At 37.1% G+C, this 27,411-nt stretch overlaps 1 protein-coding gene across 6 annotated transcripts in view; it reads right to left on the bottom strand.

The window, feature by feature from the left end:
• The window catches only part of Fmn1 (formin 1), a 401,580-nt gene that overhangs the window by 226,160 nt on the left and 148,009 nt on the right, over positions 1 to 27,411 (bottom strand). For 5 of the 6 annotated variants that reach the window (XM_058584664.1, XM_058584665.1, XM_046461452.2 and 2 more), the window contains one exon: positions 11,787 to 11,848. The exons of the other annotated variant lie outside the window; for it this stretch is intronic. In XM_058584664.1, the coding sequence (XP_058440647.1) occupies positions 11,787 to 11,848 (62 nt within the window). The remainder of the gene's footprint in view (positions 1 to 11,786; positions 11,849 to 27,411) is intronic. 6 annotated transcript variants of the gene reach the window in all.

The raw sequence follows: 27,411 nt of genomic DNA, 5'->3' as shown, positions 1-27,411 counted from the left end.
AGCAAGAGAACAACCTCTTGATCTTGCAAAATGTTTTTGGACACCTAAAGGCCCTTTTATTACTGCGGTTGATTAAAATGAAAAGCTTAAACGACTAAAATGTTCTTTTTGATGAGTTTTTGCCATGAACTATGGACCTTATAGTCCAGTGGGATTCGAGCCCTTTGATCCTGGGCACTCACATAAATTTGGAGTCATAAAACAACATTGGATTTGATTTTACTAGTGTGGCTGATGTTGCCAGATTTGTAATGCAATCTTGTTTTCTCCCCTCCTCAGATTTGAGCCCATCCACCATTGTTTTATAGCAAAAGGAAAAAAGTTTCAATTTGTTTTTGGCAATCAAGCTTCAAGATTGAGCCACCTCTCCAGAATGTTGGAGTTTCATAGAAAAACCATTATCCTGTATTATATTTATGAAGACTGCAATCAAGGTTATTTTACGTGCTGAAAATAAAATGTCAAAAAGAAAAACCCTTTCCTGCATTGTAATAACCACAGATTTTCACTACTTAAGATGTTTAGAAGATGATGCAGTTGAAAATAGTAATTCAAGTTTGAAGAAGGAAAAACCTTTAGATTTAGAGTTCATAAATTTCCAGCAGGATTAATTGAAAATAAATTAGAAAATCAGTAAATAATAAAGGTTATTTACTAATGAGTGGCAGATCATATCTTAGTTTGCAAATGTTATTTAACTAAAAAATACACTGGTCTCAAGGGAGAAATAAAGGAAATATTCAATGAGACATTTGTTTAATGAAAGGACATGGAATAAATATAACTTAAGATGTTTAACTCCTTTCCTTTTCTAATCTCCTAATCATTTTCAAGTATATACATCTATATCATAATATCATACAATTTCCAATTTAAGAAATGGAATTTTTATTATAAAAGATCTATGAGGGAGCAAGAACATAAGTAATTTTTACAAAGACCTGTATTATAAAAACTAAAATAATCAACAACGGATCATAATTAGTTTTGCTTTTAAGGAGTAAAATATCAGTTTGGGCCTAATAAGAAATATTAATGACATATCTAGCTTATTCACCAGGCCAAGGAATGCTAGTTTAAGTTGAGTAAACAGTTTTCACTGATTTTATTTTCCTTGGACTGCCTGAGGCTGGGAAATTGCTCACCAAGATTGCTCTTTCAGTGACACAGGACACGAGAGTCATGAGATGCCTCTAATCTAAAAAGACAGTCACCACAGAACACAGGCTTCACTCTCCTAGAGCCAATGCCTCGTGACATTTTCAGTTACAGTCCCAAAGCCCTGCTGGAAGCTCCAGTGAACACTCAGTATGGTCCACCCAGGAGAATGTCATTTGAACACACACTCACCTCCCTGCCTTCTGATGTAAATGTACTAGATAGGGTAAGCCATGTAAACTGCTGTTTTGTAAGCCCAGTCAGGGTGAATATTAGCAATTTCATATGATTTAACTCATACATTTTCTCAATTAATTCTTTGTTTATTACATGTACTTGTAACAGATAAGGGTTTAGCCACAAGTAACATTAAAACAACACAAATAAGAGCTATATTACACAGACACACTTACAACAGCTTCCAGAGACATAAAATTGTCATTCAAGAAATGTTTAGTGTATACCTCCTAGGAACCAGGTAGCAGAGGGAGAATCAAGTTGTTAATGTCTGTAGAGAAGCAATGATGAAAGTTGCAGTAGCTCCAGTTCAATGGATCATCAACAACACTGGTAGAAAATGAGCAGCATGACTCCCCTCCCTCATGCCCTGCCTCAGTAGGGGCCACAAGCACCTCTCACCTGGAGGACTGCAGCCCTCCTCAGTTGTGCTCTCTGCCTTTTCACTTGTCCCTGCCATCAATCCTCTTCAACAGCAGCCAGGGAGAGCTCAGAAAATGCAAATCTGCTCAGATCACATATTCCTCTGCTCACAATGAGTCAGCTGTAGCACTGTGCTGAGCATGAAATTGGGGAATTTCAAAAAGACCTTCAAAGACCTCTTGTCTTCCTCTACTATGATAGTTCTCAAACTATAGGCCATATTAGTGGGATAACAAATTAGTAAAGCAATTTGAGCTGCACCTCTATCATTTCCTTAAGAGCATCTGATGCATCACATACATCACATATACTAAGTTTTGTTTAATAAAACTTTCCCCTCTGCCTCGTGTGTGTGCACGCACGCATGTGCACACACGCGCAATCTGGGTCTCGAGGTAAAAATGCACTTCCTATTCTTAAACGCACTATAAAAAGTTTGAAAAATGCTATTCAGAACATCACTTCCAACCTTTCTCTTGCTTCGCAGTCACTATGCTCTGGCTACCCAGGCCTCCCTGAGGTCTTTCAAAGAAGCTAAGTTCCTCTTCACTCTGCAGCCTCCTACTTGAATGTCACTCCCTAAGAGTACCCTTCCTGGACCACCAAATTTAAATTATACCCATTCAGAGCATCTCCACAACACTCAGCATATTTCTCGAGTGACTATTTTATCAACATCTGTCTCTCTGGCGGCATTACAAGCTCCAAAGGAATCAGGGCCATGTCAGCTCTGCTCCCTCCAGCATCTGACACACTACCTATGCCCAGCAGGTACTCTGTCAATATCCACTGAATGAAATAATGATAGACCTCTAACTTTCTCCTGATTTTATTCTTAAATGAAACACATGATCAATTTCCTAAGTCATTGTTTAGGTGTCCCTTTATCTTTTATCATGTAGAATGTACATATATACACATACATATATTTGTACATACAGCCATAAACACAGGATGAATACATAAGTATTCTGTAAGTAGGTTAAACATATGTGTGTGTGTGTGTGTGTGTATATATATATATATATATATATATATATATATGGGTATATGTATATCCACATATACACACTCATAGAAGTACACACACACACACCCAAACATGCACAAATACATACACTCAGACACGCAGACACACACACACACACACACACCAACACACACACACACAGGCATACATACTTTTATGTGTATTTTTTTTTCTGCGAAAACTAATATGGAGGGTTTTTTGCAGTTATTTTCTCATGTGTTTAAATCCAAAATTCTTAGTATAAAACTGGAGTGCTGCTTTAACCATTATTTAAAAAAAAAAAAAAAATCTACTTGGCGTTTTAGAAGAAAAAGGGTCAAGCTGACCCCCAGTGGTGAGATTGCAAAATGGCTCCTAAAATATTTGGAAAATACCCAGATTACCTATCACACAGAACCACATAGCCAGCCATGCAATATACATTACTCAACACTTTATTTTTCTGTATATTTGTAGCAAGTAAGGGTAATTTCATATTTTCATTAATATAAAATAAACAGAATTGTATCACACAGCCAGCTGTAGCAGCTTCCACAGACAGTATAAGAAATTGCCACCCATTTATGGGCAATCATAAAATTTGAGAAATCTCTTAGTTGAGATTTAAAATCTGAAATTAGCAAATTACATTCAAAGAACAGAATTTAAAAATGCTAACACATAATCTTTCATTTCACTAGTCTGAACAATATTAGGCTCTTAGTTCAAGCTGTCTGTTGTTACTTAGCCTTGATGGTATAAATTCTGTTTTTCCAACTAAACAGTAAATCCCCTGAGTACAGAATCTATTTGAGGATTAAATAAAATAATCCATGTGTATGCTAAGTGCAGTGCCTGGCATAGACTGATATGCAATAAACTCTAGCTACTATTATTATCATCATTACCAGTATTATTAAATGACATTTTATTTCTAACACATCTCATATCTGACAGGTGCTCAATTAGTGTTACTAATTATAAGAGAGAGAAACTCTAAAAAGCAGAGTTATGCATATGAAATTATATTCTAGGAAATTTGTCCTTATAGCAAAGTTTGGGAACGCAAGAAGACTGAAGATCGTGGTGCCTAAAGAAGAAGATGCTACCATCAGCCTCCAACATATACGTGAGTGAGGAACACATTCTTCATTCTGCATCCCGCCTCCCTCTGCCAGTGAGCACAGCTTGACATAATATCTGAATTTTGTGGGGCAAGGCACCATGATGAAGATTGAAACAAAGGGCACCCACCTGCTTGATGGGCAAGGGAATTAACTGTTTCATGGTTCTCATCAAAATTCAACTTCAAATGTATCTACAGACTTCTGGGTAGCTTATCAATGCCAGTGATAGGCTACTAAACTCATAATATTTCTCAGCCTTTCCCCCCTCTTTTGGCATCTCAGTAATGATATACACTAAGATGAACATTTAGAAAATCAGGAAGGTTTTTACAAAAATCTTCATCTTTGTGAAAGTTCTGCCTAATGGTCTACAAATTGCTCCTTTTCCCTCACAGAATTCTCCAGAAATTAAGAGATTTAAGTGTGGAGAGTTGATAATGACAAATATAACACATGAAAAAGGCTCAGGACTTATGCCTTTATAAACGTAGCTATCGCAATTCAAATATAGTCTATACTCAATTTTGTTCCAACAGCGGTGTATAGACTACTAGAAAGGGACCAGAGGACTGGATGGAGATAGGACAGTCAGGATGTCTGCAGGTCTCTCATAATGGATGCCAACCTGCCATTTGGTTCTTCTGGGGACAAAGTCCAACCCAAGTTAATTTTCCACTTGGCAATTGTGCCTGGATCATTTTGCAGTGGGAGTTACCATAAATGTGACTGTGTTGCATAATGAGCAAGGGCCTGCCAGAGGCCAGTGCTCAGTGACGTTTGCTTTCAGTTAGGAACTGTGTGTGTGATGAATGGGGTAAACGAAAATGGTTCCTGTAAAGGAAATGTCAGTGTTGGCAGGACCCACGACCCAAAGAATATCAGTTAAAAACAGATAAAACAGTCTTGTCATTTTCATGGCACCTGCTTCCAAAGTGCTTAAAGTTCTGGCCCAAAACAATATTCTTAAATTATCCAATTCCTCACAAGGCAGACAAAAGGGCATGCAATATTTTTTCTCCTCCACCTTTAAAAACCAAGGAAGTCGAGAGCTAAAGTCCTATCTATCCCATTCTAATACTTCCCTCCTGTCATAGGGAAGAATAGGACCTCCTACAGAAGGGTTATTGACCACTGTAAGAACTGCATCTCTCCAATGAATGGCACTTCTGATAAGATACCAGAGACTGGAGTGTTTCATTTATTATAGAGCCCAAAACCTGACCATGTTGCTACACAGAAGTGAGCAAAATTGAGATGGACCTACTGGTTAGAAAGGAGAATCTCTAGAAGTAGCTAAATGGTTTTTTGGAAAAAAGGAAAAGGGAAATCATAGGGATTTAGAGATTGAGTTAGAAAATCCTAAACTTTATAATCAGACTTTGGGTTTTTGTTGTTGTTGTTATTGTTAATATTTGAGTGGTCTTTTTTTAAAAAATGGTCAATCATAGCATTCAAAGAAGCAATTAGAGATTATATGTCCCGATCCCTCACTTTAGAAATTAGTAAACTGAGCCCAAAATATTGCCTCAAATTCACAGTGTTCCTAGTGCCAAGCAAGAGAAAAGAAACCAGATCTTCTGATTCAAAATCTTATGTTCTAGTAATGCTGCATGTTCAATGGAAAGACTGCTGGCTCTGAATCAGACAGACCAAAAACAGGTTCCCAACTCACTACTCTTAAAACTTTTGCAACTCAAAATCTGCTTTGGTTATCTGGAAAATGGGAACAAATCTATTACTTTGCTTGTATTTCTACAGTTACTCAAGTACTGACAATTGTCTAGATCAGAAGTTGGGCACACAGTAGGAATTTGACAAAAGTTAGGCATTATTATTTTTCAATCATAAATTTTAAGAAATATTTGTGTGTCATTGGTGGCCTAAAAGCTTTGCTAGGTACTATAAAGGACACATACAGAAAAATAAAATCACTGTTCCCTCCAAGATGCTTCTTATGAGCAGGACCTTTAGAGCATAAAAAGGAAAATGAAACTACTCAGGGAATTGAACTTTCAGTCAGGAGGTAGATTATATATTGAGACGATAAGATTATGTGAATATACATAACAGTAGTATTTCATAAAAAATGGGTTTCCTAGGTTAAAAAAAAGCCTATAATTTTCTCTATTTCAGTTCTTCTCCAAATGGAAAAGCCCTAAGAAGGGAATGCCAGATAGTTCTCTGAAGCGCTCCAGCCAGACTGCAGCAGTTCTCAAACTTATTTGACTATGAAACCTTTTTGCCAAGGAGCATTTCAAAGGGTCTTTGTTTGGTATAATGACCTTTGCAAGACCCTGGTTCAGACCACCCTGATATAGTAAACAGAGGCAGAAGAACAGCTGGAAGATCATGGGAAGATTATCCCTAAAAGCTAAGTCCAAGGTCCCAAAGAAGTCCTCCACCAAAAAAGCTTGAGACCCATGCTAAACTCAGGTTGCCTAATTACAAGGAGATTTGCACAAAGAAGAAGGCATGAGAAATAATATTTACTTGGTATGTGCTACAGAACCAGTACCACCTGAAAACATCATACTGAACATCCTGGGAGAGAGATCTCATCATCACCATCATGATTATTATTGAACAGTTGCCAAAAACTGAGAAAGCTAAATCCCAGACAAGTTGATTAATTCCCAAGGTCACAGACAAGGAGTTGGAGTCCTAACTCCAAAACCCAAGTTTCTTTTCTTTTCTTTTTTTTAAAAATGAATTGCTGAGGATCAAACTCAGTGCCTCACATGTGCGAGGCAAGCGCTTTACCACTGAGCTACAGCCCCAGCTCCCCCCCAAGTTTCTTTTTCACATTGTCATCAAGCATAAAATAATATGCCACCTAGTCTTCAAACTACAATATGGGGAGAGATCCGCTATAAAAGATCTGTGAAAACAATTTTCAAATCTTAGCTCCTAAGCAACCTCAAAGCAATAACTATTTGTACTGTCAGAGAATGAGTTTTATCATAGACCTCTATAGGTTTAATTCTGTTTCTACCCAGTAATCATGAACTTGCTGTGCAATGGCTATCCCATGCAAAACCTTCTCAAATAAAAAACTGCAAGGAACCATTAAACATAAGATGTTGCGTTTCCAAAAATGAAGTTAGAAACACAGAATTGAAAAACAAACAAGATGGATGCAGAGTATCATGAAGCAACCCTAAACTCAAGGCAGTTTGATAAGTAAAGGGCACACTTGGAAAAAAAATTAAAGAACTTTACTGTGGTTACATTATAAATGACATGAAAAATGCTTGATATGCCACCACTTCCCCTCTAGATATTTAAAAAGTTGATCAAGTTCAGTGAATTTGCAAAAAGGTAAGAAGGCAGAAAATGATTGATTCGTGCTATCAATAAATTTACTTCTGAGCTATATGGGGAATACGCATGTAATTTGTTACACATTTTAAAAAGCCAATCCTGGGTCCAAGCACTGAGCCTTCTCTGCAGCACTCAACAAACATCAGCTGCAGGGCATACATGATATTAAACCTTCTAGGCTCCCCACTCCCTAAACTTTCAGACTATGGGAAGATAGTCAGCCATCCAATCAAAATATTTTAGGTGGTAAGGTTTCCATTTTGCTGGTGAATGAACTGAACAACTTCTCTACAAATCCACAGATTGGAAGACTAAATTTAGATGCCTTGTTAGGCAAATCATACTGCTTCTTTAACTCCTATGGAAGCATTCCCCAAAACCTAAATGTGATGCAAATCAATTCTTGTATATGGTGACAGAATGAACCACCATTTTGGTGCACTTCAAGAATTAAATCCTTCCTATTCTAGAAAGGCATGTTGAAGAAATCCTGAAATACATATTTGTTAGAAATTCTAACAGGCAATAAAGGCTCTAATGAATGAATATCATACAAAGAAATGAGCACCAACACAGCAGCTCCCCCACCATTACCTTCCACCAATCCTGTGACAAGAGGGACTTTGTTTTAGTCATGGAATAAAACAGGTAGGGATGCTATCCCGGTGGGTACCCACAAGGATAGCCAGGCTGGGATTTTTCTTTCTACGTATTTTATGAACAGCATCTTTTCTGACAGGTTGGTGCTGCTGCCAAACTAGCTGTTTCACTGTATTATTATCACTGAGAAAATGGGGTTAGTTAAAGCACAGAGGAGTCAACAGGTGACCTGGCCAGAATGGACAGTGGCAAACTGGAGAGAAAGTCCTAGTTGAAGTGATGTCTACTACCAACACTAAGAGGCCAAAGTCACATTGAAAAACACTGTCATCAGACTCCTCCCACTTTTTTTAAGAAGCTGTTAGAAATCCATCTTTTTGTATAAAAATCTCTACATTTAAAAAATGTTTATTTATTCCTAGAAGTTCAATTTTAAAAGGTTGTGCTTGCAAAGCAATATACTTCTCCAGGTCAGATGAGAGCTAAGAGTGGCCAGTTTCCTACTAAGGGTTGTCTTTCTGTGACTGCTGGAATAGAGACTGCTAGTGCCCCAATGGGAGTAGTGTGCCTTGGCCATAGTGTCTTAGCAATTAGGTGTAAAATCGTATGTGGGACAGAAAGAAAAAAAAACTTTTAAGTTTACTAATAGCATCAAAGAGTAGATAATGCTTTGAGAAATTAACTTTCAAAAAAAATCTAAGCTATAGTTACATTTTTTTTTTAACTTTTCACTTCAGTGAATCATGCCTTATTAGTCTAACTCGTATTTTAAATGGAGATCATGATCACAATATACTGTCTTTTCTCCACTGCCACAGTTTGGATCTGGAATGTCCCCCAAAGGCACATGTGATAAAGGTTTGGGCCCCAGCCTTTTACACTACTGGGAGCTGGTTGAATCTTTAGAAGTCGAGCTAGTGGAAGGAGTTGGGGTCATAGGGGGCATGCCCTTGAAGGGGCTATCAGGACCTCAGCCCCTTACTGCTTCTCTCTTTGCTTCCAGCATGCCATGAGGTGAACACACCTCCTCTGCCACTGGCTCCAGTCATGGCAGACTGCACTACCACAGATGCAAAGCAACAGGGCCAAGTGACCACAGACTGAAACCTCTCAAACCATGAACCAAAATAAACCTTTCAGCCTTTTAAATTTGATTCTCTCGGGTATTTGTTATAGTAATAGAGAGTTGACTGATATAAGAACCTTTTCTTTGGGGCTGGGTTGTAGCTCAGTGATAGAGCACTTGCCCAGCATGTGGGAGGCACTGGGTTTAAATGAAAATCCATCAACAACTAAAAAAAAAGATTAAAAAGAACATTTTCTTTGAGTTTGAGATTTAAGATCATAGCATTTGCAGAGATGACATGAGATAATATATGTAATGTGCTTAGAGCAACACCTACCACAGAGTAAGAACTCAAAAAGTGTAAACACTTAATCCTGCTGTGAATATTATTTAGTGGTCCCAGCTTGACTAGGCTAGATCTACAATTTGGGGAAAACTAGTGTCAACTCTTATACTTGACTGTTAATAAAACTTCTGTTTACAGAATCACTTCTATACCTACCCTCTTCACAAACCTGCATCTTAAATTATCACCCATCAACTTCAAATCCTGAGACAGCTGACAATCTATTCCACACCAGAACAAAGAAAAAGAAAGAGAGGTCTCTGTAGGGCATTCTGCAACAAAGGAGATGAGGATCTTTCTCCCCAGGGGACAAGTACTTTTCAACTCTCTTGTTTCTTCATGAAATGGACTCATTGCCCCCAACTACTTAAACCTGCCTGGGTTGGTTAATTCACACACCATGCTGCATATATATATATATATATATATATATATATATATATATATATATTTTTTTTTTTTTTTTTTACTTTTTGCTACTGATAACGACTTCATGTATAATGCAGAATACTACCTTAAGTATTTTATAAAGACATATTATCATTTGCTAAAAAGGAGACTATTGCAATACATCTAGTAAGTGGCTACAAAATATATAAAGAACTCAAGTAACTTGATGGCAAGGAAACAAATGAACTGATTTAAAAACAAGCAAAGAAACAAATAGACATTTCTCAAGGGACTGGGGTTGTAGCTCAGTGGTAGGGCACTTGCCTAACACATGTGAGGCACTGGGTTCAATCCTCAGCACCACATGAGTAAATAAAATAAAGGTTAAAAAAAAAAGAACACACACAAAAGGCCTGCAGGTATTTGAAAATATGCTCAATGTCACTAATCAGGGAAATGCAAATTAAAACCACAATGAGATATTACTTCATACTTGTCAGAATGATTAATACTATAAAAAGGTAAAAGAACAAATGTTGACAAGAATGTAGAGAAAAGGGACCCCTTGCACGCTGCTGATGGAAATGTAAACTAGCAAAGCCATTATTAAAAACTGAGATCTACCATATGATTCAGCAATTCCACTACTGGGTATCTATCCAAAGAAAATGAAATCACTATTTCCAAGAGATATATGTACTTCTTTGCTCATTGCGATATTGCTCACAAAATCCAAGACATAATACCAGTCTATGTATCTATCGGTGGATGAGAAGATAAAGAAAATGTGGTAGCCAGACACAATGTAATACAACTCAGCCTTTAAAAGGAGGGGACTCTGTCATTTGCAATCACATGGATGAAACTAGAAGACATTGGATGAAGTGAAATAAATCAGGCAGAGAAAGACCAATACTGTACCATCTCATTTAGAAAGCTGAAATCATAGAAACAGAATAGAATGTTGTCTACTAAGGGATAGGGAGTGGGAGATAGAAGAAAAGAGAAGGGAGAGATTGGTCAGAGGACACAAAATTTCAATCAGAAATTAGGAATGGGCCTAAGAGATCTACTGTGGTAACCATGGTTATGGTTAATAACAATGTATTTTATACTTCAAAATTGATAAGAGAGTAGAGTCTAAATAATGTCATCACAAATAAATTACACACATGAATTAATGCATGTCAATGAACTCAATTTAGTCACTCTACAATCATCCATATTTTAAAACATGCTATATACCACACATACATACAATTTCTATCTGTCAATAAAAACAAATTGAAAAAAAGAGAAGAAGAATATAAGATCCATGAATTCATTAAATTAGCAAGCAATGAGTTAGCATTAAATGAACATGAAGCTTATTTAAATTTTGTTATTATTTTTTCCTGAAGTATGGGGTTACCCCAGCCATCAATAGACTAGACTGCAGGTCTGATTCACTATCTAGTTACTTGAAGCTAACATTCTAAACTCCCTGCTGTAAGCAATGCAAGCAAAAGCCAACAACAGGACACGAGGATCAGATGGCAAGACAAGGGAAATGATCCCTGTGTTATGCTGGGCTTCACAAGTAAGGATGGAGATGGTAACTTCCCAGCACTTCCTTTGGATACAGGATGGCTCACATACCTCTTACTCCTACCAGCTCCTTTTCCTCAAGGGCCTTAATTTGCAAGACATCACACTGCAGGGATGTGCTGAGACAGGTGGACATGAACTCATGCTTGGGAGCAAGACCAACACAAATAATCTACACTGTGCATAGGAAAACTTTTAAAATAAAATTCATACAATGAAAGTCTAAATACTCTGTCTTCTTCCCTGCTTTAAAAAAGTTATTTTTTCTAATAAAATACAAGTCTTTTATGTTTCTCCCCCTGCCAAAAAAAAATTAAGAACTGAATTCAATTAAATATAGAGTCCAAGACTTACATCCCCAGGATAAGCTCGTGCCCACTGGCAGGTGCAAGCTACAGATACTGGCAGGTGCAAGCTACAGATACTGACTAGTTCAATACTTCACACCAGAAGAATATTTACTTCAGCACATGACAAAACTAAATATCAGATAACCAGTTCAGTAGAATCAAAGAGATATACCTGCAGGTTTTCAATTTCTTCTTTGTGTTCCCTCTTCAAGTGTAAAATAGCAGCTTGGTATTCTGTAAGATCACAAAAGAAGCCAGGTTACAAAGAAGCACACAATGAGGCACAAAGTTCAAGTGAGCATCTCCTAGGTCCCAGAGTCCTTTCTACAAATAAGCTGAGACAACAGAAGACACAAATGACATTAACCTGATGAGAGATGTTAGCCTTTGGGCCCAAAGATTACAAGTAGCTCGGGGTAAAGGAGAAATTCCTTCCTGTGAAAAACTCTGAATTATTTTTTAAAAGTCCCAAATTAAGCAGATAGGATAGGATTAAAAAGGCAAAAAAAAAAAAAAAAAAGCAAGATAAGTGTGTTTCAGATAAAGACCTGGTCAGGTGTTTATCTTGAAGGAGGAGTTGGAAGCTAGGGCCCCACAGAGAACAAACACAGATGTGTTAAGAGCAGGAAATCAAAGAAAACTTTCTATGTGAGATCAGAGAACTCTATTTTTAACTGCTTCCAAAAAAGAAAAATCTCCATTTGAATACAAGGCTAAGTAAGCACACAAGGGCTGGTTTCAGTCTTCAAATCTCTCAGGAAGACCAGACTATTTGTCATTTGAATGAGAGATTCTAGAGCAAATTGAGGTTGAAAGGAGGACAAAAATAAATTTCTGGTCCAATTTTCATCTGTGTCTAATAATGTTTATTCCAACAATAAGTCCCCTGTGCACATGGGAACTTCAGCCAACCACTAAAACTCTGCTGGCTACAGATGAAGCAGCCAAGGCAACTTATTTCTACTCCTAGGAGAGCAGCTGAGCATGTGGGGTCACAGAACAACACATGCTGCAGAGAACTACAAAGCAAAATGCTATGAGGATGTATTTTTGTGGAATAAGCCAGTTCTTTTGCCTTTTTTTTTAACAAATGTATTCAGGAATTATATGAGTAGGAAAGAAATCCGTCCCTCATTTAAAAATGTGCAGAAGACAGTTTCTCTATGTGGACTTCATAGAGTAGACAAAGCTGAGGTTCCACTTCAAAAGTGGAGGAGGAAAATCTCTGGTTCAGCCCCACCCGGCAGCAATCACAGCCAGCCACACCGCTGCTCTTATGAGGAAGGGGCTTCCTTCTCAGAGCTGTGAATTGGTTAGCAAGCTCTTGGTTCTACAACCACACCATACCTCAAGTCAAAACACCTGTCAGCTTCCTCCCACAACAACTGCTGTAATCCACCCACTACTCCTCCCCAGACGACTGCAGTGCCTTCTAGGAGGAAGCCTGCTCTCTCTCTTAAAAACACCATGACTGATTCTCTTCACATCAGCCTGAGTAATCTATTAAAAACATGAACTAGCTCATGTCTCATCCCCAGCTTTCCACTGCACCTACAATCCAATCAAAGCTCCTTGCATCAGCCCAAGAGGCTCTTGGTTCCTGCATACATCCTCTCCCTGTCCTCTGGTACTCATGCTCCTCCTTGCACATTACAAAACCAAGATACTAGCTAGTCCTTGAACCTATCAAGTTCTTTTCTACCTCAAAAATCTCTGTTAATACTGGAGACCAAAATAATAATGGGCTGTGTACTCCGTAGTAAGCATTATTCTAAGTATGCATAGAGCACTGATTCAGGACCCCTCAAGGATTCCAAAATCCACAGGTGCAAGTCCCTTATATAAAATGTCATAGTAGATGCATATAATCTATGCACATCTTTCCACATAATTTAATTCATCTCTAGATTGTTTATAATACTAACGCAAGGGAAATGGTATGTAAATAGTTATTATACTGCATTAAGGAAAAATGGCAAGAAAAATATCTTCACTATAGACACAATTATTTTTCTTTAAGTATTACTGTAGTAGATTGAATCCACAGATGGGGAACCCAAAAATATGGAGAACTGGCTACTTCATGTGTGTTAACATACTCATCCCCATAATAACCTGTTAGGTAGGTATCATTATTATCACACTGTCAACGAAGAAACTGATACACAAGAGGTCAAGTTTCATCCAAGGAACTGGAGTAATTTGAAGAGTCAAAAAATAATAACAACAACATAATTAATTTAATAGATGAATAAATAAACTTTGGTATGTCTGTAGAATGGAACACTATTTAGCAATAAAAAGGAATGCATGCATTAACATGGATGAATGTCAAAATCACTGTGTAAAGTAAAAGAAGTTGGTCTCAGAAAGCCGACACTGCCTAACTCCATGTATATGACATCTGGAAAACACAAAGCTAGAGGGAAAAGAACAGATTAGAGCAGCAGTTGCCAGATAATGAAGATGGGAGGGGGTCTGACTATGTAGCCAAAGCACACAAAGGAATTTTAGGGAATGATAAGCCCATTCCCTATCCTGATTATGGCAGCACTTACATACATCCATACATGTGTTAAAATGCAAAGTACTGTACATCAAAATGAAAAATTCTATAGTAAGCTAATTTTTTAAATTGCACAAATATTATACTTCAAATCTGTGAGTTTAACAGAGCTAGTACAAATGAACAAAAATATGCAAAACCATCAAACTAGCAATAAATAATTTAAAAATCTAAAAGATAACATTTATAGTATCTCTGAGAATACAAAGTATCCAGGAGAAAAACTTAAAAAAAACATGTAAAGTCTTCAGATGATAAAATAATAACATTATTAAAATAGTTTACCAAAACAGCCAGTGAAGAAGCTGGTTTTCACTTTCAGGACTCAGTATTGTCGGGTGCCAACTTTCCTAAACTGACCTATAGATCTAAAATTTCTTGAGAGCTTTGCTGGGTTTGAACCTAAGGAGCTGATGCTAAAGTATATATGGAAGCATAAATTGCCAATGAAGGCCAAGAAGTTCTTGAAAATATAGATTAACACTATATAACTTGTCTAACAAGAATTATTATTAATACAATGTCAGAATTGTGGGACTAACACAGGAATAATGACTAGTTAGAAATATACTATGAATTTATGGTTATTTGTGATAAAACTAGCACTGAAGATCCTTTGCTTACCCAAAGAATAGCATTTCAAGAACTATGGGCTGGGAAAAATGGGTATTCTTAAGAAAAAACATGAAATTGGACCCCAACTTTATAATAATCTATTTCAAGTTAATTAAGAGCTAACCTTAGGCTAGGAAAAGGTTCTTTAAGACACAAAAAAAGCACTATATATAAAAGGGAGAAAAACCTGATAGACATATGACTACATTAAAATTTTAAAAATCTTTTTTCCCCTAAAAATACAATATAACAAAGACAAGCCATGGAGTGGGAGAATCTAATTGAAACACACAGTCAACCAATATCTAGTACAAATATATAAATAAATTCTACAAGACATGAAGAAAATGGAAAACATGTTTTTAAAACTCCACAGGTACTATTAAAAGATATCCATATAAAATATAAACACGCACACATACACACACACACACACATACACAATGATTCTCAATAGTAACCATGAATATGGTCATCCCTTGGTATCCACGCAGAATTGGTTTTCCAGAACCCTCATATATAACAAAATCTGCAGATGCTCAAGTCCCTTATATAAAATGGCATAGTAATTGTATATAATCTACACAATCCTCCCATATACTTTATATCATCCTTCAGTTACTTACAATACCTAATAGAATGTAAAAGCCATGTAAATAGTTAGCATACCATATTGTTTATGGAATAATGACAGGAAAGAATCTGCATATGTTTAGTGCAGGGGCAATTTTTTTTTAATATTTGCAATCCAAGATTGGTAGATCTGCAGATGCATAATTTCCAGATGTGGAGCGCCAACTATATTTAAAGTCTGAAAAAAATTAGTGTTGGTGAAGAAAAAGAGCACTGAGAGCACTCATACATTGATAATAGGAGTGCAAACCAGTATAATCACTAACAAAATGTTTAGCATTTTTTAATAATGTTAGAGATACTTATAACTACCCAACTCAAAATCCTTTTTTTTTTTTTTTTTTTGCAAAGGGGGTGGTTACCAGGGGCTAAACTCAGGGGCACTCAAACACTGAGCCACATCCCCAGTCCAATGTTTGTATTTTATTAGAGACAGAGTCTCACTGAATTACTTAGCGCCTCGCCGTTGCTGAGGCTGGCTTTGAACTTGTGATCCTCTTGTCTCAGCCTCCCAAGCTGCTGGGATTACAGGCGTGTGCCACTGCACCAGGCCCAAAAATCCTAACTCTTGTTGTTTAGATCCTAGGTGTCACCCAAAGTCCCATGTGTTAAAGACTTGATTCCCCAGAGTGGTAGCATGGGGAGGGGGTGGAACCTTTAAGAGATAGGACCTAATGGGAGATCTTAGGTCCAGGGAGCAAGCCCCCAAAAGAGAGGGTGGGAATCCAGACTCCCTTTCCTTTTTTCATGCCCTGGTCATGAGGTGAATGGGTCTTCTCTGCCACATACTCCCACAGTCCCAGAGCAATGGGACCAATAAGTCTCTAGATTGATAAACTAAAATCTCCTAAACTGAGCCAGAATAAACTTTGCCTCTTTTTAGGTTAGTCAACTTAGTTGTTTTGTTACAGTAACAGAAAGTTCACTAACACGCTAATTCTAGGCACTTATAAGTGACAAAAAACTATAAAGGAAAGCAAGTAGTAATATTAAAAAGTCTGGAGAAAGATGTCTCTGGGAGAAGAGGAATTGAACTGGGTTGTGCTGGAGCAATATGGTCTTACATGGGTGTTCAAAGAATGATATTTAACCTTATAAGTTTTATATAAGTATCTCAATATCTAAAATTAAAACAGGAAAATCTGCTTTTCTTTACAAAGGTACATTAGTTTTCTCATATATCATATACAGAATATTATATAGGCACAAAAGGATCTCTAGATTGATTGAATAAGAAGTATAGAACAATTTAGAAAGTTTATAAATATTGTATCTTATTTGATAATATATATCTAAACCCTAATCAATGTCAAGCTTCTACAAAGTAGTCAAAGAAAGCCTAGTTAAAACACACTTCTTGCAAAATTGAAGCCCCTTGGGAATAACATCTACCTTCCAAATAGAAAATACACAGACTATATTTTGAAATCATTCGTTCTATGTAAATTATACATATAAGGGTGTGACAGAGTTATGACTAATTCATTAACACAATGACAAAGGAGATAATTGCAAAGCCAACACCCAGCCAGGCATGCTTCATCTCCTCCTTAAACAAATGTTTTTGCCAACAGTACCATCGTTACAGGTGGCAGGAAAACGCCCTCTCCCAACAAGCATGATAAATAGGATCCCTGGGCGGCATGCAGAAGGAAGTCAATGCCTACACTAGTGGAGAGTTCATTCTGAGGGCTTGCAAGGGAATGTAACAGAAGATAAGGGTTTCAGAATAAGGTCCAGGAGTCAAGGCTAAGCTGGGGTTCCCAAAGGTGTGCTAGGGACAGTCCTCCTCAGTTAAAAGCAAAACTGAGGGGTGAGGATGGTGAGGTGGAGATGTGAACTCAAGGCCAAAGATGTTTGTAATTGTTAAAAAGAGAACTTGACTCTGGTATCCAATAGCTCCAGGACTCTATAATCCTGTGAAAAAGAGAAAGAGATTTGGGACCTAAGTGCTTGAAAAGGGCAGGTCCCTTTGAAGTCATCTGGGTCCCAGTGGAAGTTACTGAATGAATTAAAATGATCTAACTCACACACACAAAAAAGGCAGCCTCAGGTATGTCCTTTAATAAAAGACCAAACAGAAAATACAAAAGGCTCCTAATGCAGAATTCAACATTTTGGGGGAAAAATAGGAGAGAACTTCCCCCCATAAAAATAAAGTTCTTTCCAGCCAAGTGTTTAATATATTAGTCCCTTCTTTTTGTGGTACACAAACCTTCCTTTGCGATCAGTTCATAATATCAAAACATCCCTTTTGCCAGAGGTCTGGTTTGTGTTCTCCAACTTGCCAAAAGCATAATTAAAACTCATCTCATAACATGCAAGGTAGGGATCTGCCATCACTGATCAAATCATTGTGTCTCAGTTACATTTGAGCGCAGGTCATATTACTGAGCCCTGTTTCTCAAAAACAGTTCTAAGAACTTCACATTCAATAACTCAGGCTATCGTCATATCAAACTTCCATGACAGGCCCTGTCATGTCAAGGCTTATTTGGTAGATGAGGAAACCAAGGTGCTTAGGTCGAACGACTTTCCCCAAAGCCCAGGTAGTTAAGTGTCAATGATGATATTCACACCAGAAGAACCTGTGCCGTTTATCCTGCTGACTTTTTGTTTGTTTGTTTTTGATTACGTGTTTGTTATTGCTGTTCCTTTGGTTGGGAAACACCAGGTACAAACAGAACGTAAAATCCCTAGAAAGTTAAAAGTTGCTAGCTTTATCCAGATATGAGAATCAATCATAGACTTGGGAAGACTTTTCCATAACATACATACATTTATTAATATACTTATAATGGGGATTGAACCCAGGGGCACTTTACCACTGAGTCACATCCTCAGCCCTTTTTATTTTTTATTTTTTGAGACAGGGTCTCACAAAGGTGCTGGGGCTGGCCTTGGATTTGCAATCCTCCTGCTTCAGCTACCAAAGTCACTGGGACTATGAGCATGCACCAAAGTGACCAGTTCCATAAATTTTTAAAAAAGGTATTGTGTATTTGTGATCCCATGGAGGTTTAAGTAGCCTGGGGTCAATATGACAGTTATGTCTAGTGCCATCAAACTATGAGGTTAGGGGCTGGGGATGTGGCTCAAGCGGTAGTGCGCTCGCCTGTCATGCGCGGGGCGCTTGGGTTCGATCCTCAGCACCACATAAAAATAAAATAAAGATGTTGTGTCCACCGAAAACTGAAAACTTAATATTAAAAAAAATTCATTCTCTCTCTCTCTTAAAAAAAAACAAAAAAACTATGAGTTAAAATTTGTTCATGTTCTCAAAGAAACTCCCAGGCCCCTACTCACAGTGATTAATTTTGATTTTATTTATATACTCTTTCTCTTACTTATATGTGCTAGACTTTCCTCATCACACACTCATATAACAATGGCAAACCCACATCATGCACACTGTTGGGGAATTAGAACCACAGCACTATTCCTGTGGATATATTCCTGTAGATTCTGATTTGTGCCGATTCTTCTCTCATTAGTCTGACCCCTGCCCCACATTTTTAATATTTTCAAGTTGTTCAAACTTCAATCTGAAAAGGAAGGGATTCTTCCTCAGAATTATAATAAAAGAATATTCAGTGCTTCCAGAGTTATAAATCCATGTCAGAAACTTTTGTTTTGGCGGGGGGAGTAATAGATATCTGGACTTTGACCATTGATTAGTTGAATATTTGTTTTAATGTTCACTAAAAAAAAAAAAAATCAAACTAGCACAGAAAACCCATGACTGCATGAATATCACCACTTTAAGAAGATGTAGATCAGAGTTTGGTCCCTGGACTAGAAACATCAGCATCACCTGCAATTATTTAGAAATGCAAATCCTTATTCCTGTCTTAGACCTGTTGACTCAGAAACCCCAGGTGTTATAACAAGCCCCCAAGTGGCTATATTACAACACAGTTTGAGAACAATCCCTTTAAAATAACTTTCATTTTATTTAAGAAAAAAATTTATTAAAAGAACAAATTAAATGAGAGTAAAAGGATCACAAATACATTCCAAAAATAAAGAAGCTGGCACTTGAAGGATGACATTTGGGGAAATGTGCTAATTATTAACGGATGCGTACAAGTTAAACAAATTCATCCATGAGTGAATGGAGATACTTTTTCTAATCATAACACTGATGAATGGCCACAGTCATGAAAGGCAAACTCACAAACCATTTGCTCCAAAATCTATGAGTGAAATATAATTTGAGCTCTTATATTTAATGAGATTAGGAAGACAAATTGTGAAGCCTGATCTTGGTACACCATATACCCATCCATAAAGAAGTCCACAGTAACTCTATGGTTTGGAAAGAACATGACTACCTTTATGTCTGTCATAAATGCTGGAGGATTTAAAGTCAGTGACACCAAAAGCAGAAAATCTAGTGTGAATGCAACATCTTTTATTTGTAGTCCTTCAAGAATCTGAGGTATGGTATACTAAATATGGTGCAAAATTTAACTCCATTTTTTGATGTTTGGCTGCTGAGAGCTTTTAAACTTCTCTCTTCCCCTGGGCCACACTTCTGGGCAACATGATAAGCAAGCACTGGCAGGGTCAGGTCATGCAAGCTGCTGCCCATAAGTGTGGACCTCAGCCAGGCATAATCTCTGTACACCGTGGAAACCCCAAATCAGTCTTGTGCTCTTACTCTCCCTCAAGTCACTTCAGGGCCAGCTTGGAGGAGCCTGCCCTTCTCTCCCTAGAAGTCTCATTATATGAATAATAAACCTTTGCATGTCCTTGTGTGTGTGTGTGTGTGTGTGTGTGTGTGTGTTCAGTTCAGTAAAGAGTCCATCTTGCCTCTTCAAAAATGAAGAGACCATGTAGAGGCTAAATGAATAATTCATGAGTGAACCTCTTACATTGTTTTATATGGGTACAGAAAAGGGGACAGGTTTTTTATGTTTGAAAAATACAAGTTTGGTTAATAGCTGAAAGAAATAGTATGAATTTAGGAATTATAACTCTCAACATCACTCCTTGTTCAAGAACATTTAGGATTTTCTTGGCAGAAATATAAAAATTTCAATATTAACCCCACCCCCACCCCCACAACTCAATCCCAAGTCTCCAAGTCCACCAGCTCCTTATTGTTATGGTCTGAATGCTTATGCCTCCCCAATTCTTATGTCAAAATCCTACCCCCAAGGTGGTGGAATTAGGACATGGGGGTCTTTGAGAAGTGATTAGGTCACTAAAGCAAAGTTATCATGAATGAAATTAGTGTCTTTACAGGAGATTTCAAAGAGCTAGCTTATTCCCTCCACCATATGAGGACACAACAGAGATCATCCACCCACTAGGAACATGCCATTGATGAACAAGGAAATGGGCCCAAACCAGACACTGAATCTGTTTACATCTTGATCTTGGATTTCCCAGCCTCTAGAACTACAAGAACCAAATTTCTGTTGTTTAAAAACACCCCAGTTTGAGACATTTTGTTATAGCAGCATGAAGACACTAAGACACTCTCCATAATTGGTATTCTCTTTCATTTTGCCAGGTACTGAACGAAGTATTCAGTGCATAAAAATGAACAGCACCCATGTCTAACTCAAAAGCCTTCTCAGGGTATATATCTTTGAAATGTCTAAGAAGCTTTCAGCATTTATACTCCAATGTTAACTCATGAAGTTTGTTTTCTTAAAAAGACTTTTATTTCATCTAATTATTTTATATAAGGTGTGAAAAGCTGGAGCATTGTTAAGCAAATATTCATCCACTTCCACCTCCCCTTTCCACTGGGAGGCAGAATACTTCCCATGGCTTTTGGCTTGGCCATGGGTCTTGCTTTGACTATGAGCTAAAATGGTGTAAGAGGAGATTTAAATTTGATTGAAGAGTTTGGTTTGCCTCCTCTACTCCTGGTATTTCATATAAGAACACGTCCTGTGTAGCTACTTACTACACACTCAGCCTGGGTCCCAGAGAGAAAGATGTACCAACCCACACCCTACCCAGAGTGAACAGTCAAGCCTAGCCTGGAAGAGCCCAAACTCAGCTGAAGCACTATTGATCCTTAATACTCATACAAAGAATCTTTCTTACTGGAAGCTATTAAATTTTAGCATGGGTTGTTACACAGCGACATTGTGGCAATGGCCAATGAATACATATAGTAAGTTTCTTGCCAAATGTACTATTTAGAGGCACATATCACTTTGGAGACTTGAGATAAATGGGATGACATCTAACCAAATAAAACAGAGAAAAACGGGTTAAAGGGAATAAGATAAAGGGTGAAAATTAACATATTTGTATTGTTTAATATTTTGAAAAATGAATTCAAAATAGCAATTGGGCCTTTATGTTCTAGAATGGTAATATAAAATAGGTACAAAGGTAAATGAACTCATGGCTATGTCCCATAGACTTTTACTTGTGTTCCAAAAGTAAGTATTTGGGGCCATTTATGGACATATTACCATGGAGAAAACAGTCATTAAGTCAAATTCTATCTGCCAATCCTTGGCTACTTTGCCTTTTTATTTTGTCCTCTTGCTCTTATTTTCTGTAGCTTTAAAAATCATAGTCAACCATTAATGACTAAGAAACAGCTTCTAGAAAGTCACACATTTACATTAGAATAGAATGTAGGAAACAACTGAAAGTACCTGATTCCTGCCACTAGGTGGCAGTCACAATACTCCATATTTAAAGGAAACCTGCTACCAAATGCCACAGCAACCCCTGAAGGATTTGATCCGGGTGGAAGGGTATAGTAGGGGAGAGATGAGGTGAGCCAAAGTTGTGAGACCACCACTTTTCTTTTACTTGAAGGGTGGATTAGTGTGGATATGGTAACCATCTGAGAAAGATTAGAAGAGTACATATTTATTTTCAATAAAGTGACCCAACAGACTTCCAGTGTTAGAGGTTCATATTTGTTAGCACACTTCCAAGCCTACATAGCAATGAAGTCTAAAATATAAAGCAAGAAAGTTAAAAGTCAAAATTGGGTAGCAAAACAATTGTAACACGTTGGAGAAACAGAAACGGGACAACAAAGCAAAGAGTGCTCATGGCCTGGAGCTCTGGGCCTACTGTGCCCCAATTCCAGAAGCAGACAGGCAGGATGGCCCAGAGTTAAGTTACTACAGAGTGACAGGGACCCAAAGTACCCTGTAGAGCAGGAAATCAGGGCCATGCTTGCTGCTTAGAAAAGGGAGTGAGCAACCATAAAGAAGAATGAAATCATGGCTGGTAAATGTAGGTAACTGGAGGCTACCATGCTAAGTGAAATAAGCCAGTCCCCAAAAACCAAAGGCCTAGTGTTCTCTCTGATATGCAGATGCCGATTCACAATAGGTGGGGGAAGAGAGGAAAGATGGGAAAGGAAAGATAGCAGAATAAACTGGACACAACTTCCCTATGTTCAAATCTCTAATCCAGTCCCATCCCTGAGGGTGTAGACAACAACCACACCATTAACTCAAGTGAAGAGCCCTGAAACACTATTATAAGACTAATTTCTGGCCTGGAAGTCTTACAAGGTCAGGTAGAAAAATTGCAAACATAAATCATCCTATAGATCATGAGCCTTCAGACCAAACTTCTAAAACATGGATGAAATCTGTCAAGACAGGCAACAAAGCCAACTGAAACACAAAAACCACTGAATAAAAAAACATTTTTTTTTTGGTACCAGGGATTGAACTCAGGGGCACTCGACCACTTAGCCACATCCCCAGACCTATTTTGTATTTTATTTAGAGACAGGGTTTCACTGACTTGCTTAGCACCTCATTTTTGCTGAGGCTGGCTTTAAACTTGTAATTCTCCTGCCTCAGCCTCCAAAGCCGCTGGAATTACAGGCATGCACCACCACACCAAGCCTGAATACAAATTTTAAATACTAAACATATTGGAAATATTTATGTTCAGAATTCTTATCAAGGTAAATGAAAAATAATAATTATTATAAGGAATAATGACAAATCACACAAAAAGGAACAAAAAGAAACAATAGGAGGGGATTATAAATGTTTGAAATATTTGAAACACAGTCATTGAAATGTAAAGCTGAAAAGCTGGATAAACTCTGACACAAATACTTTTTTAGTAAAAGCTACTGAATAATTAACTAACAACACAGCATGGGACAAGGAAAGGTGGCATTAATACAGGGATATCAAAATAGATCATATACTAAGAACAGAAAAGCAAGGATGGAAATAGAATAATCATAGGAAACTTGACATATGATCTGAGGCTACACTGAAATTTGTAGGGAGAGGATAGACTATTCTTAAAAATCCAACTTCAAGAAAAATATTCATACTTCAAACCATACACATGAACATTTCCAGGAGATTAAAAACCTAAACGTGATTGGGCTAGGGTTGTGGCTCAGCGGTAGAGCGCTCGCCTAGCACATGTGAGGCCCTGGGTTCGATCCTCAGCACCACATAAAAACAAATAAACAAAATAAAGGTATTGTGTACAACTAAAAAATAAATATTAAAAAAAACCTAAATGTGAATACAACAGAAAAAGCCTCAAAAGTATATTAAGAATATCTTTAAGATACTGGTATACAAAAAAGATTTCTTAAGACATTTTAAAAACAAAGGAAAACATTTTTTTAAAATTCAGGAACATTAAAATTACCAAAATTAGATATAGCAAAAGATGGCATTAAGGCCAGGCACAGTTGTGCGTACCTATAATCCCAGCAGCTTGGGAGACTGAGGCAGGAGGATCATAAATTTGAGTACCGCCTCAGCAATTTACTGAGAAACTTAGTGAGACCCTGTCTCAAAATAAAAAATAAAACAGGTTATGGATATGGCTCAGTGGTTGAGCACCCCGGTGTTCAATCCCTAGTGCAAAAAAAAAGGGCATTAAAAGGTGACATGAAGCCATCTGCAAAGTGTTTAACCAATAAAAAGTGAGCATCCATAATAAACCCATTCCAGAAGTAGGTAAGAAAAGCAACCAACAGAAAGATGGATGAAAAAACAACAATAAATTCATGGAAGAAGAACTCCAAATGATTAATAAACATATAAAAAACAATTTTTACTTGTCATTAAGACAATGCGAATTTCGATGACAGATTTTTATAACTCATGGAGACCATGAGGGGGATTTTATATGTGCATGAGATTAATAACAGTTTCATGTAAAGGGAAGGTGGAAGTCACATAGAAAGCTTCAAATGTATTTATAATGTTTTATTTCTTAAATTAGGTAGTGGTTGAAATCATGAAGCTGAATGTGGCTAACATCATGGTCTTAAAATAAAATAAAAGCTGGCCAAAATATAAAAACAAATTAATAATTGAAATGCTCAGAGATAAATAATACACATCTATTAGAAATAATAAATCAAACAAAACCATAGCATCTGACATAATTATAATTATATATATATATATATATATATATATATATATATATATATATATATATATATATATAAAAAATCTCCTAGAACTTAGCAAGTCAATAAGATGCATCCTTTACAGGTACCAGAAATATATTTGCAAAACATTGTGATTCATAAAAGAAAACCTCTCAAAATATTTTCAAAGAACTATAGCCATGTGAACTATGATCTCTTTCTAGAACGTAAATAAATTAAAATCAACAATAAAAGAAAAGGAAAATACCTAAAATCAGCAAATCAAATTCAGCAGTTCATGAAAACAAACCAACCATGTAACTATGCAGGGCTATTTTTAAGAACACAATAAGTACAAATTTATCAATGATATCTACCATATTAATATACTAACAAAAACCCTTTATCTGAAAGTGATACAGAATAATATAAAATATCTTGATAAAGCTTAACCATATTCTTGATTTAAAAAAGAAAAAGACAAAAGAAAGAAAGAAAGAAAGAAAGAAAGAAAGAAAGAAAGAAAGAAAGAAAGAAAGAAAGAAAGAAAGAAAGAAACTCTCCTAGCTCATTTAGAAGAGAAAGAAATCAGATTCAGGATATTTATCTAGAATTTTGAGCAAACTTCAAATGTAATGGTGAAATTTAAGATTAAGAATGCCCATCATCACCCATGTTTTCCTACCTTATACTCGAGTTCTGAGATAATGAGGTAAGTAAAGAAGAACCAGAGAGAAAGAGACAGAACTAGTATTTTTTTCGGTACGGGTCTAGCAGATCCACACTCTCCATCTTCAGAAACACTTTTGCAGGTAGGCTGTGAATGACCCCATGCAGTTCTGCAAGACCCTAGTTGCACACAAATGCTGGAGGAGTTAGCCAGTTCTGGGGAAAGCAGCAAAGGAAGTGGGCAAAGGAGGAGAACAAAAGGGGCTTTGACCCTGCTTTATAAATTTAAAGATAATATGATGAAATGTTTCCATATAGATGGTTAATATACATAGTGCTATCCTCTTCCATAAGTAATAAGAGCTGTGCCCAAAATTTTATTTATATGTTCTACTTAAGACTAGGTTTAGCCTTATAGTGAGAAAAAAAAAATCACCTGCCTCAAACACAGTGAATATAAAAAGCACTAGAAGAAAAACTACATTTTTAATGTGGCATATTTAAGTATTAATTGATTTGACTGAAAACTTTAGACGTTCTCTGCTCTTTCACTTGTGCCTTGACTGAATCTCTGACAAAGCCCTTTATTTAAGCCTGACAAAATGAACCTCAGGAGAGAGATTTGAAGGTCAGTCTCTGGAGAGGCAGGTGAAAGTCAGCCAGATTTAACTGGAATGAGAGTGGAATTTTCTGGTAAACCAGGCCAGACAAGTACCCAGGAGTTCAGGCCACCTGCCCAGGTTTCTAAGAGAGACAAGCCCTGGGCCTCCCACATGGTGGAAAAGTACTCCAAAATATAACATATTGCACCTGCCACTGGACTTACTGCCTGGAAGGATAAGAGCTTAACTGGTGTCACTTCTTCCATTCAGAATTTAAAAACTGAAGTATGTGTGCATGAGTATGTATGTATGCTATTTTAAAGCCTGTCCCTCTCATTCCTAACACCAAACACAAGAAATCCTAAACACATACAGACAAAAATAGCAAAAGAGAGAGTTTAGAGTAGAAATTCAAGTGGCAGCTTATCTGCAGAAAAGTGGGGTGAGTTGGGATCTTATCATGGACACTGAGCCCACAAACAATGGCCAGGGGTCCGGTCCTCTAGTCTAGCCTGCATCCACAGGGTTGCCAGATTTATAAAGTAAAAATACAAAATGCTCAGTCTTGTGCAGAATGTGAACTTGCAGATAAGTGATATAATATTTAGTATAAATATGTCCCATGCGATATTTAAAACATACTAAATATTATTTGGGGTTATCTATAAACTTCACATCATGGATTTTATCTGGTAACTCTAGGATCTCTAAGGATGCTTAGTAAAAATTATATACAACAGGTTAAAAAAATTACAGGAAGGGAGGACTGCACAGGCACATGGGTAAAAACAACTAGAATCTTTGCATTCAAATTCTGGTTCTAAACATTTCAGCTTCACTTGTCTTGTTTTAAAAACGTAATAAATCTGGTTTATTGTTGCTTATAGTAGTTGTTTTAATTCTTTTCTTTCCTAACTAATCTGATCTTTCCAGATAGACAACTTCATTGTAGGTGATTCAATGAGAAATTTTCAGTTTTCCAAGTGAACAGGATGAACATTACGACACTAAATGGAGACAAAACACACACACACACACACACACACAAATATACACAGCACCCCTTTGCCTCCTTGTCTGGGGTTAGGAATACCATGGACAAGAGCATATGAAGAGAAAAGCTGTCACTGATTCTGATGGAAATACAGTGGAAAATCAAGTTGCCTCCAGGGCTGTAATAACACACTTTTGAAGATCAGTCATGCACAGCTGCCACTGTGACCTTGCTCCAGAGTCAGTAACCAGGGACTCAGGAATCTAAAATGGAGATTCAATCAACTCTCTTGTGCAAACCTGAGTTTTCCTTCAGTCAGACTGATTCCTCATAGAGCCTTTATCCCAGCACATT

Source organism: Marmota monax, unplaced genomic scaffold, assembly GCF_021218885.2.
Source record: "Marmota monax isolate L192 unplaced genomic scaffold, Marmota_monax_Labrador192_F-V1.1 WCK01_AAM20220418_F8-fsc00001, whole genome shotgun sequence".
NCBI lineage: Eukaryota > Metazoa > Chordata > Mammalia > Rodentia > Sciuridae > Marmota > Marmota monax.
This window is presented reverse-complemented; position numbering and strand designations above follow the sequence as displayed.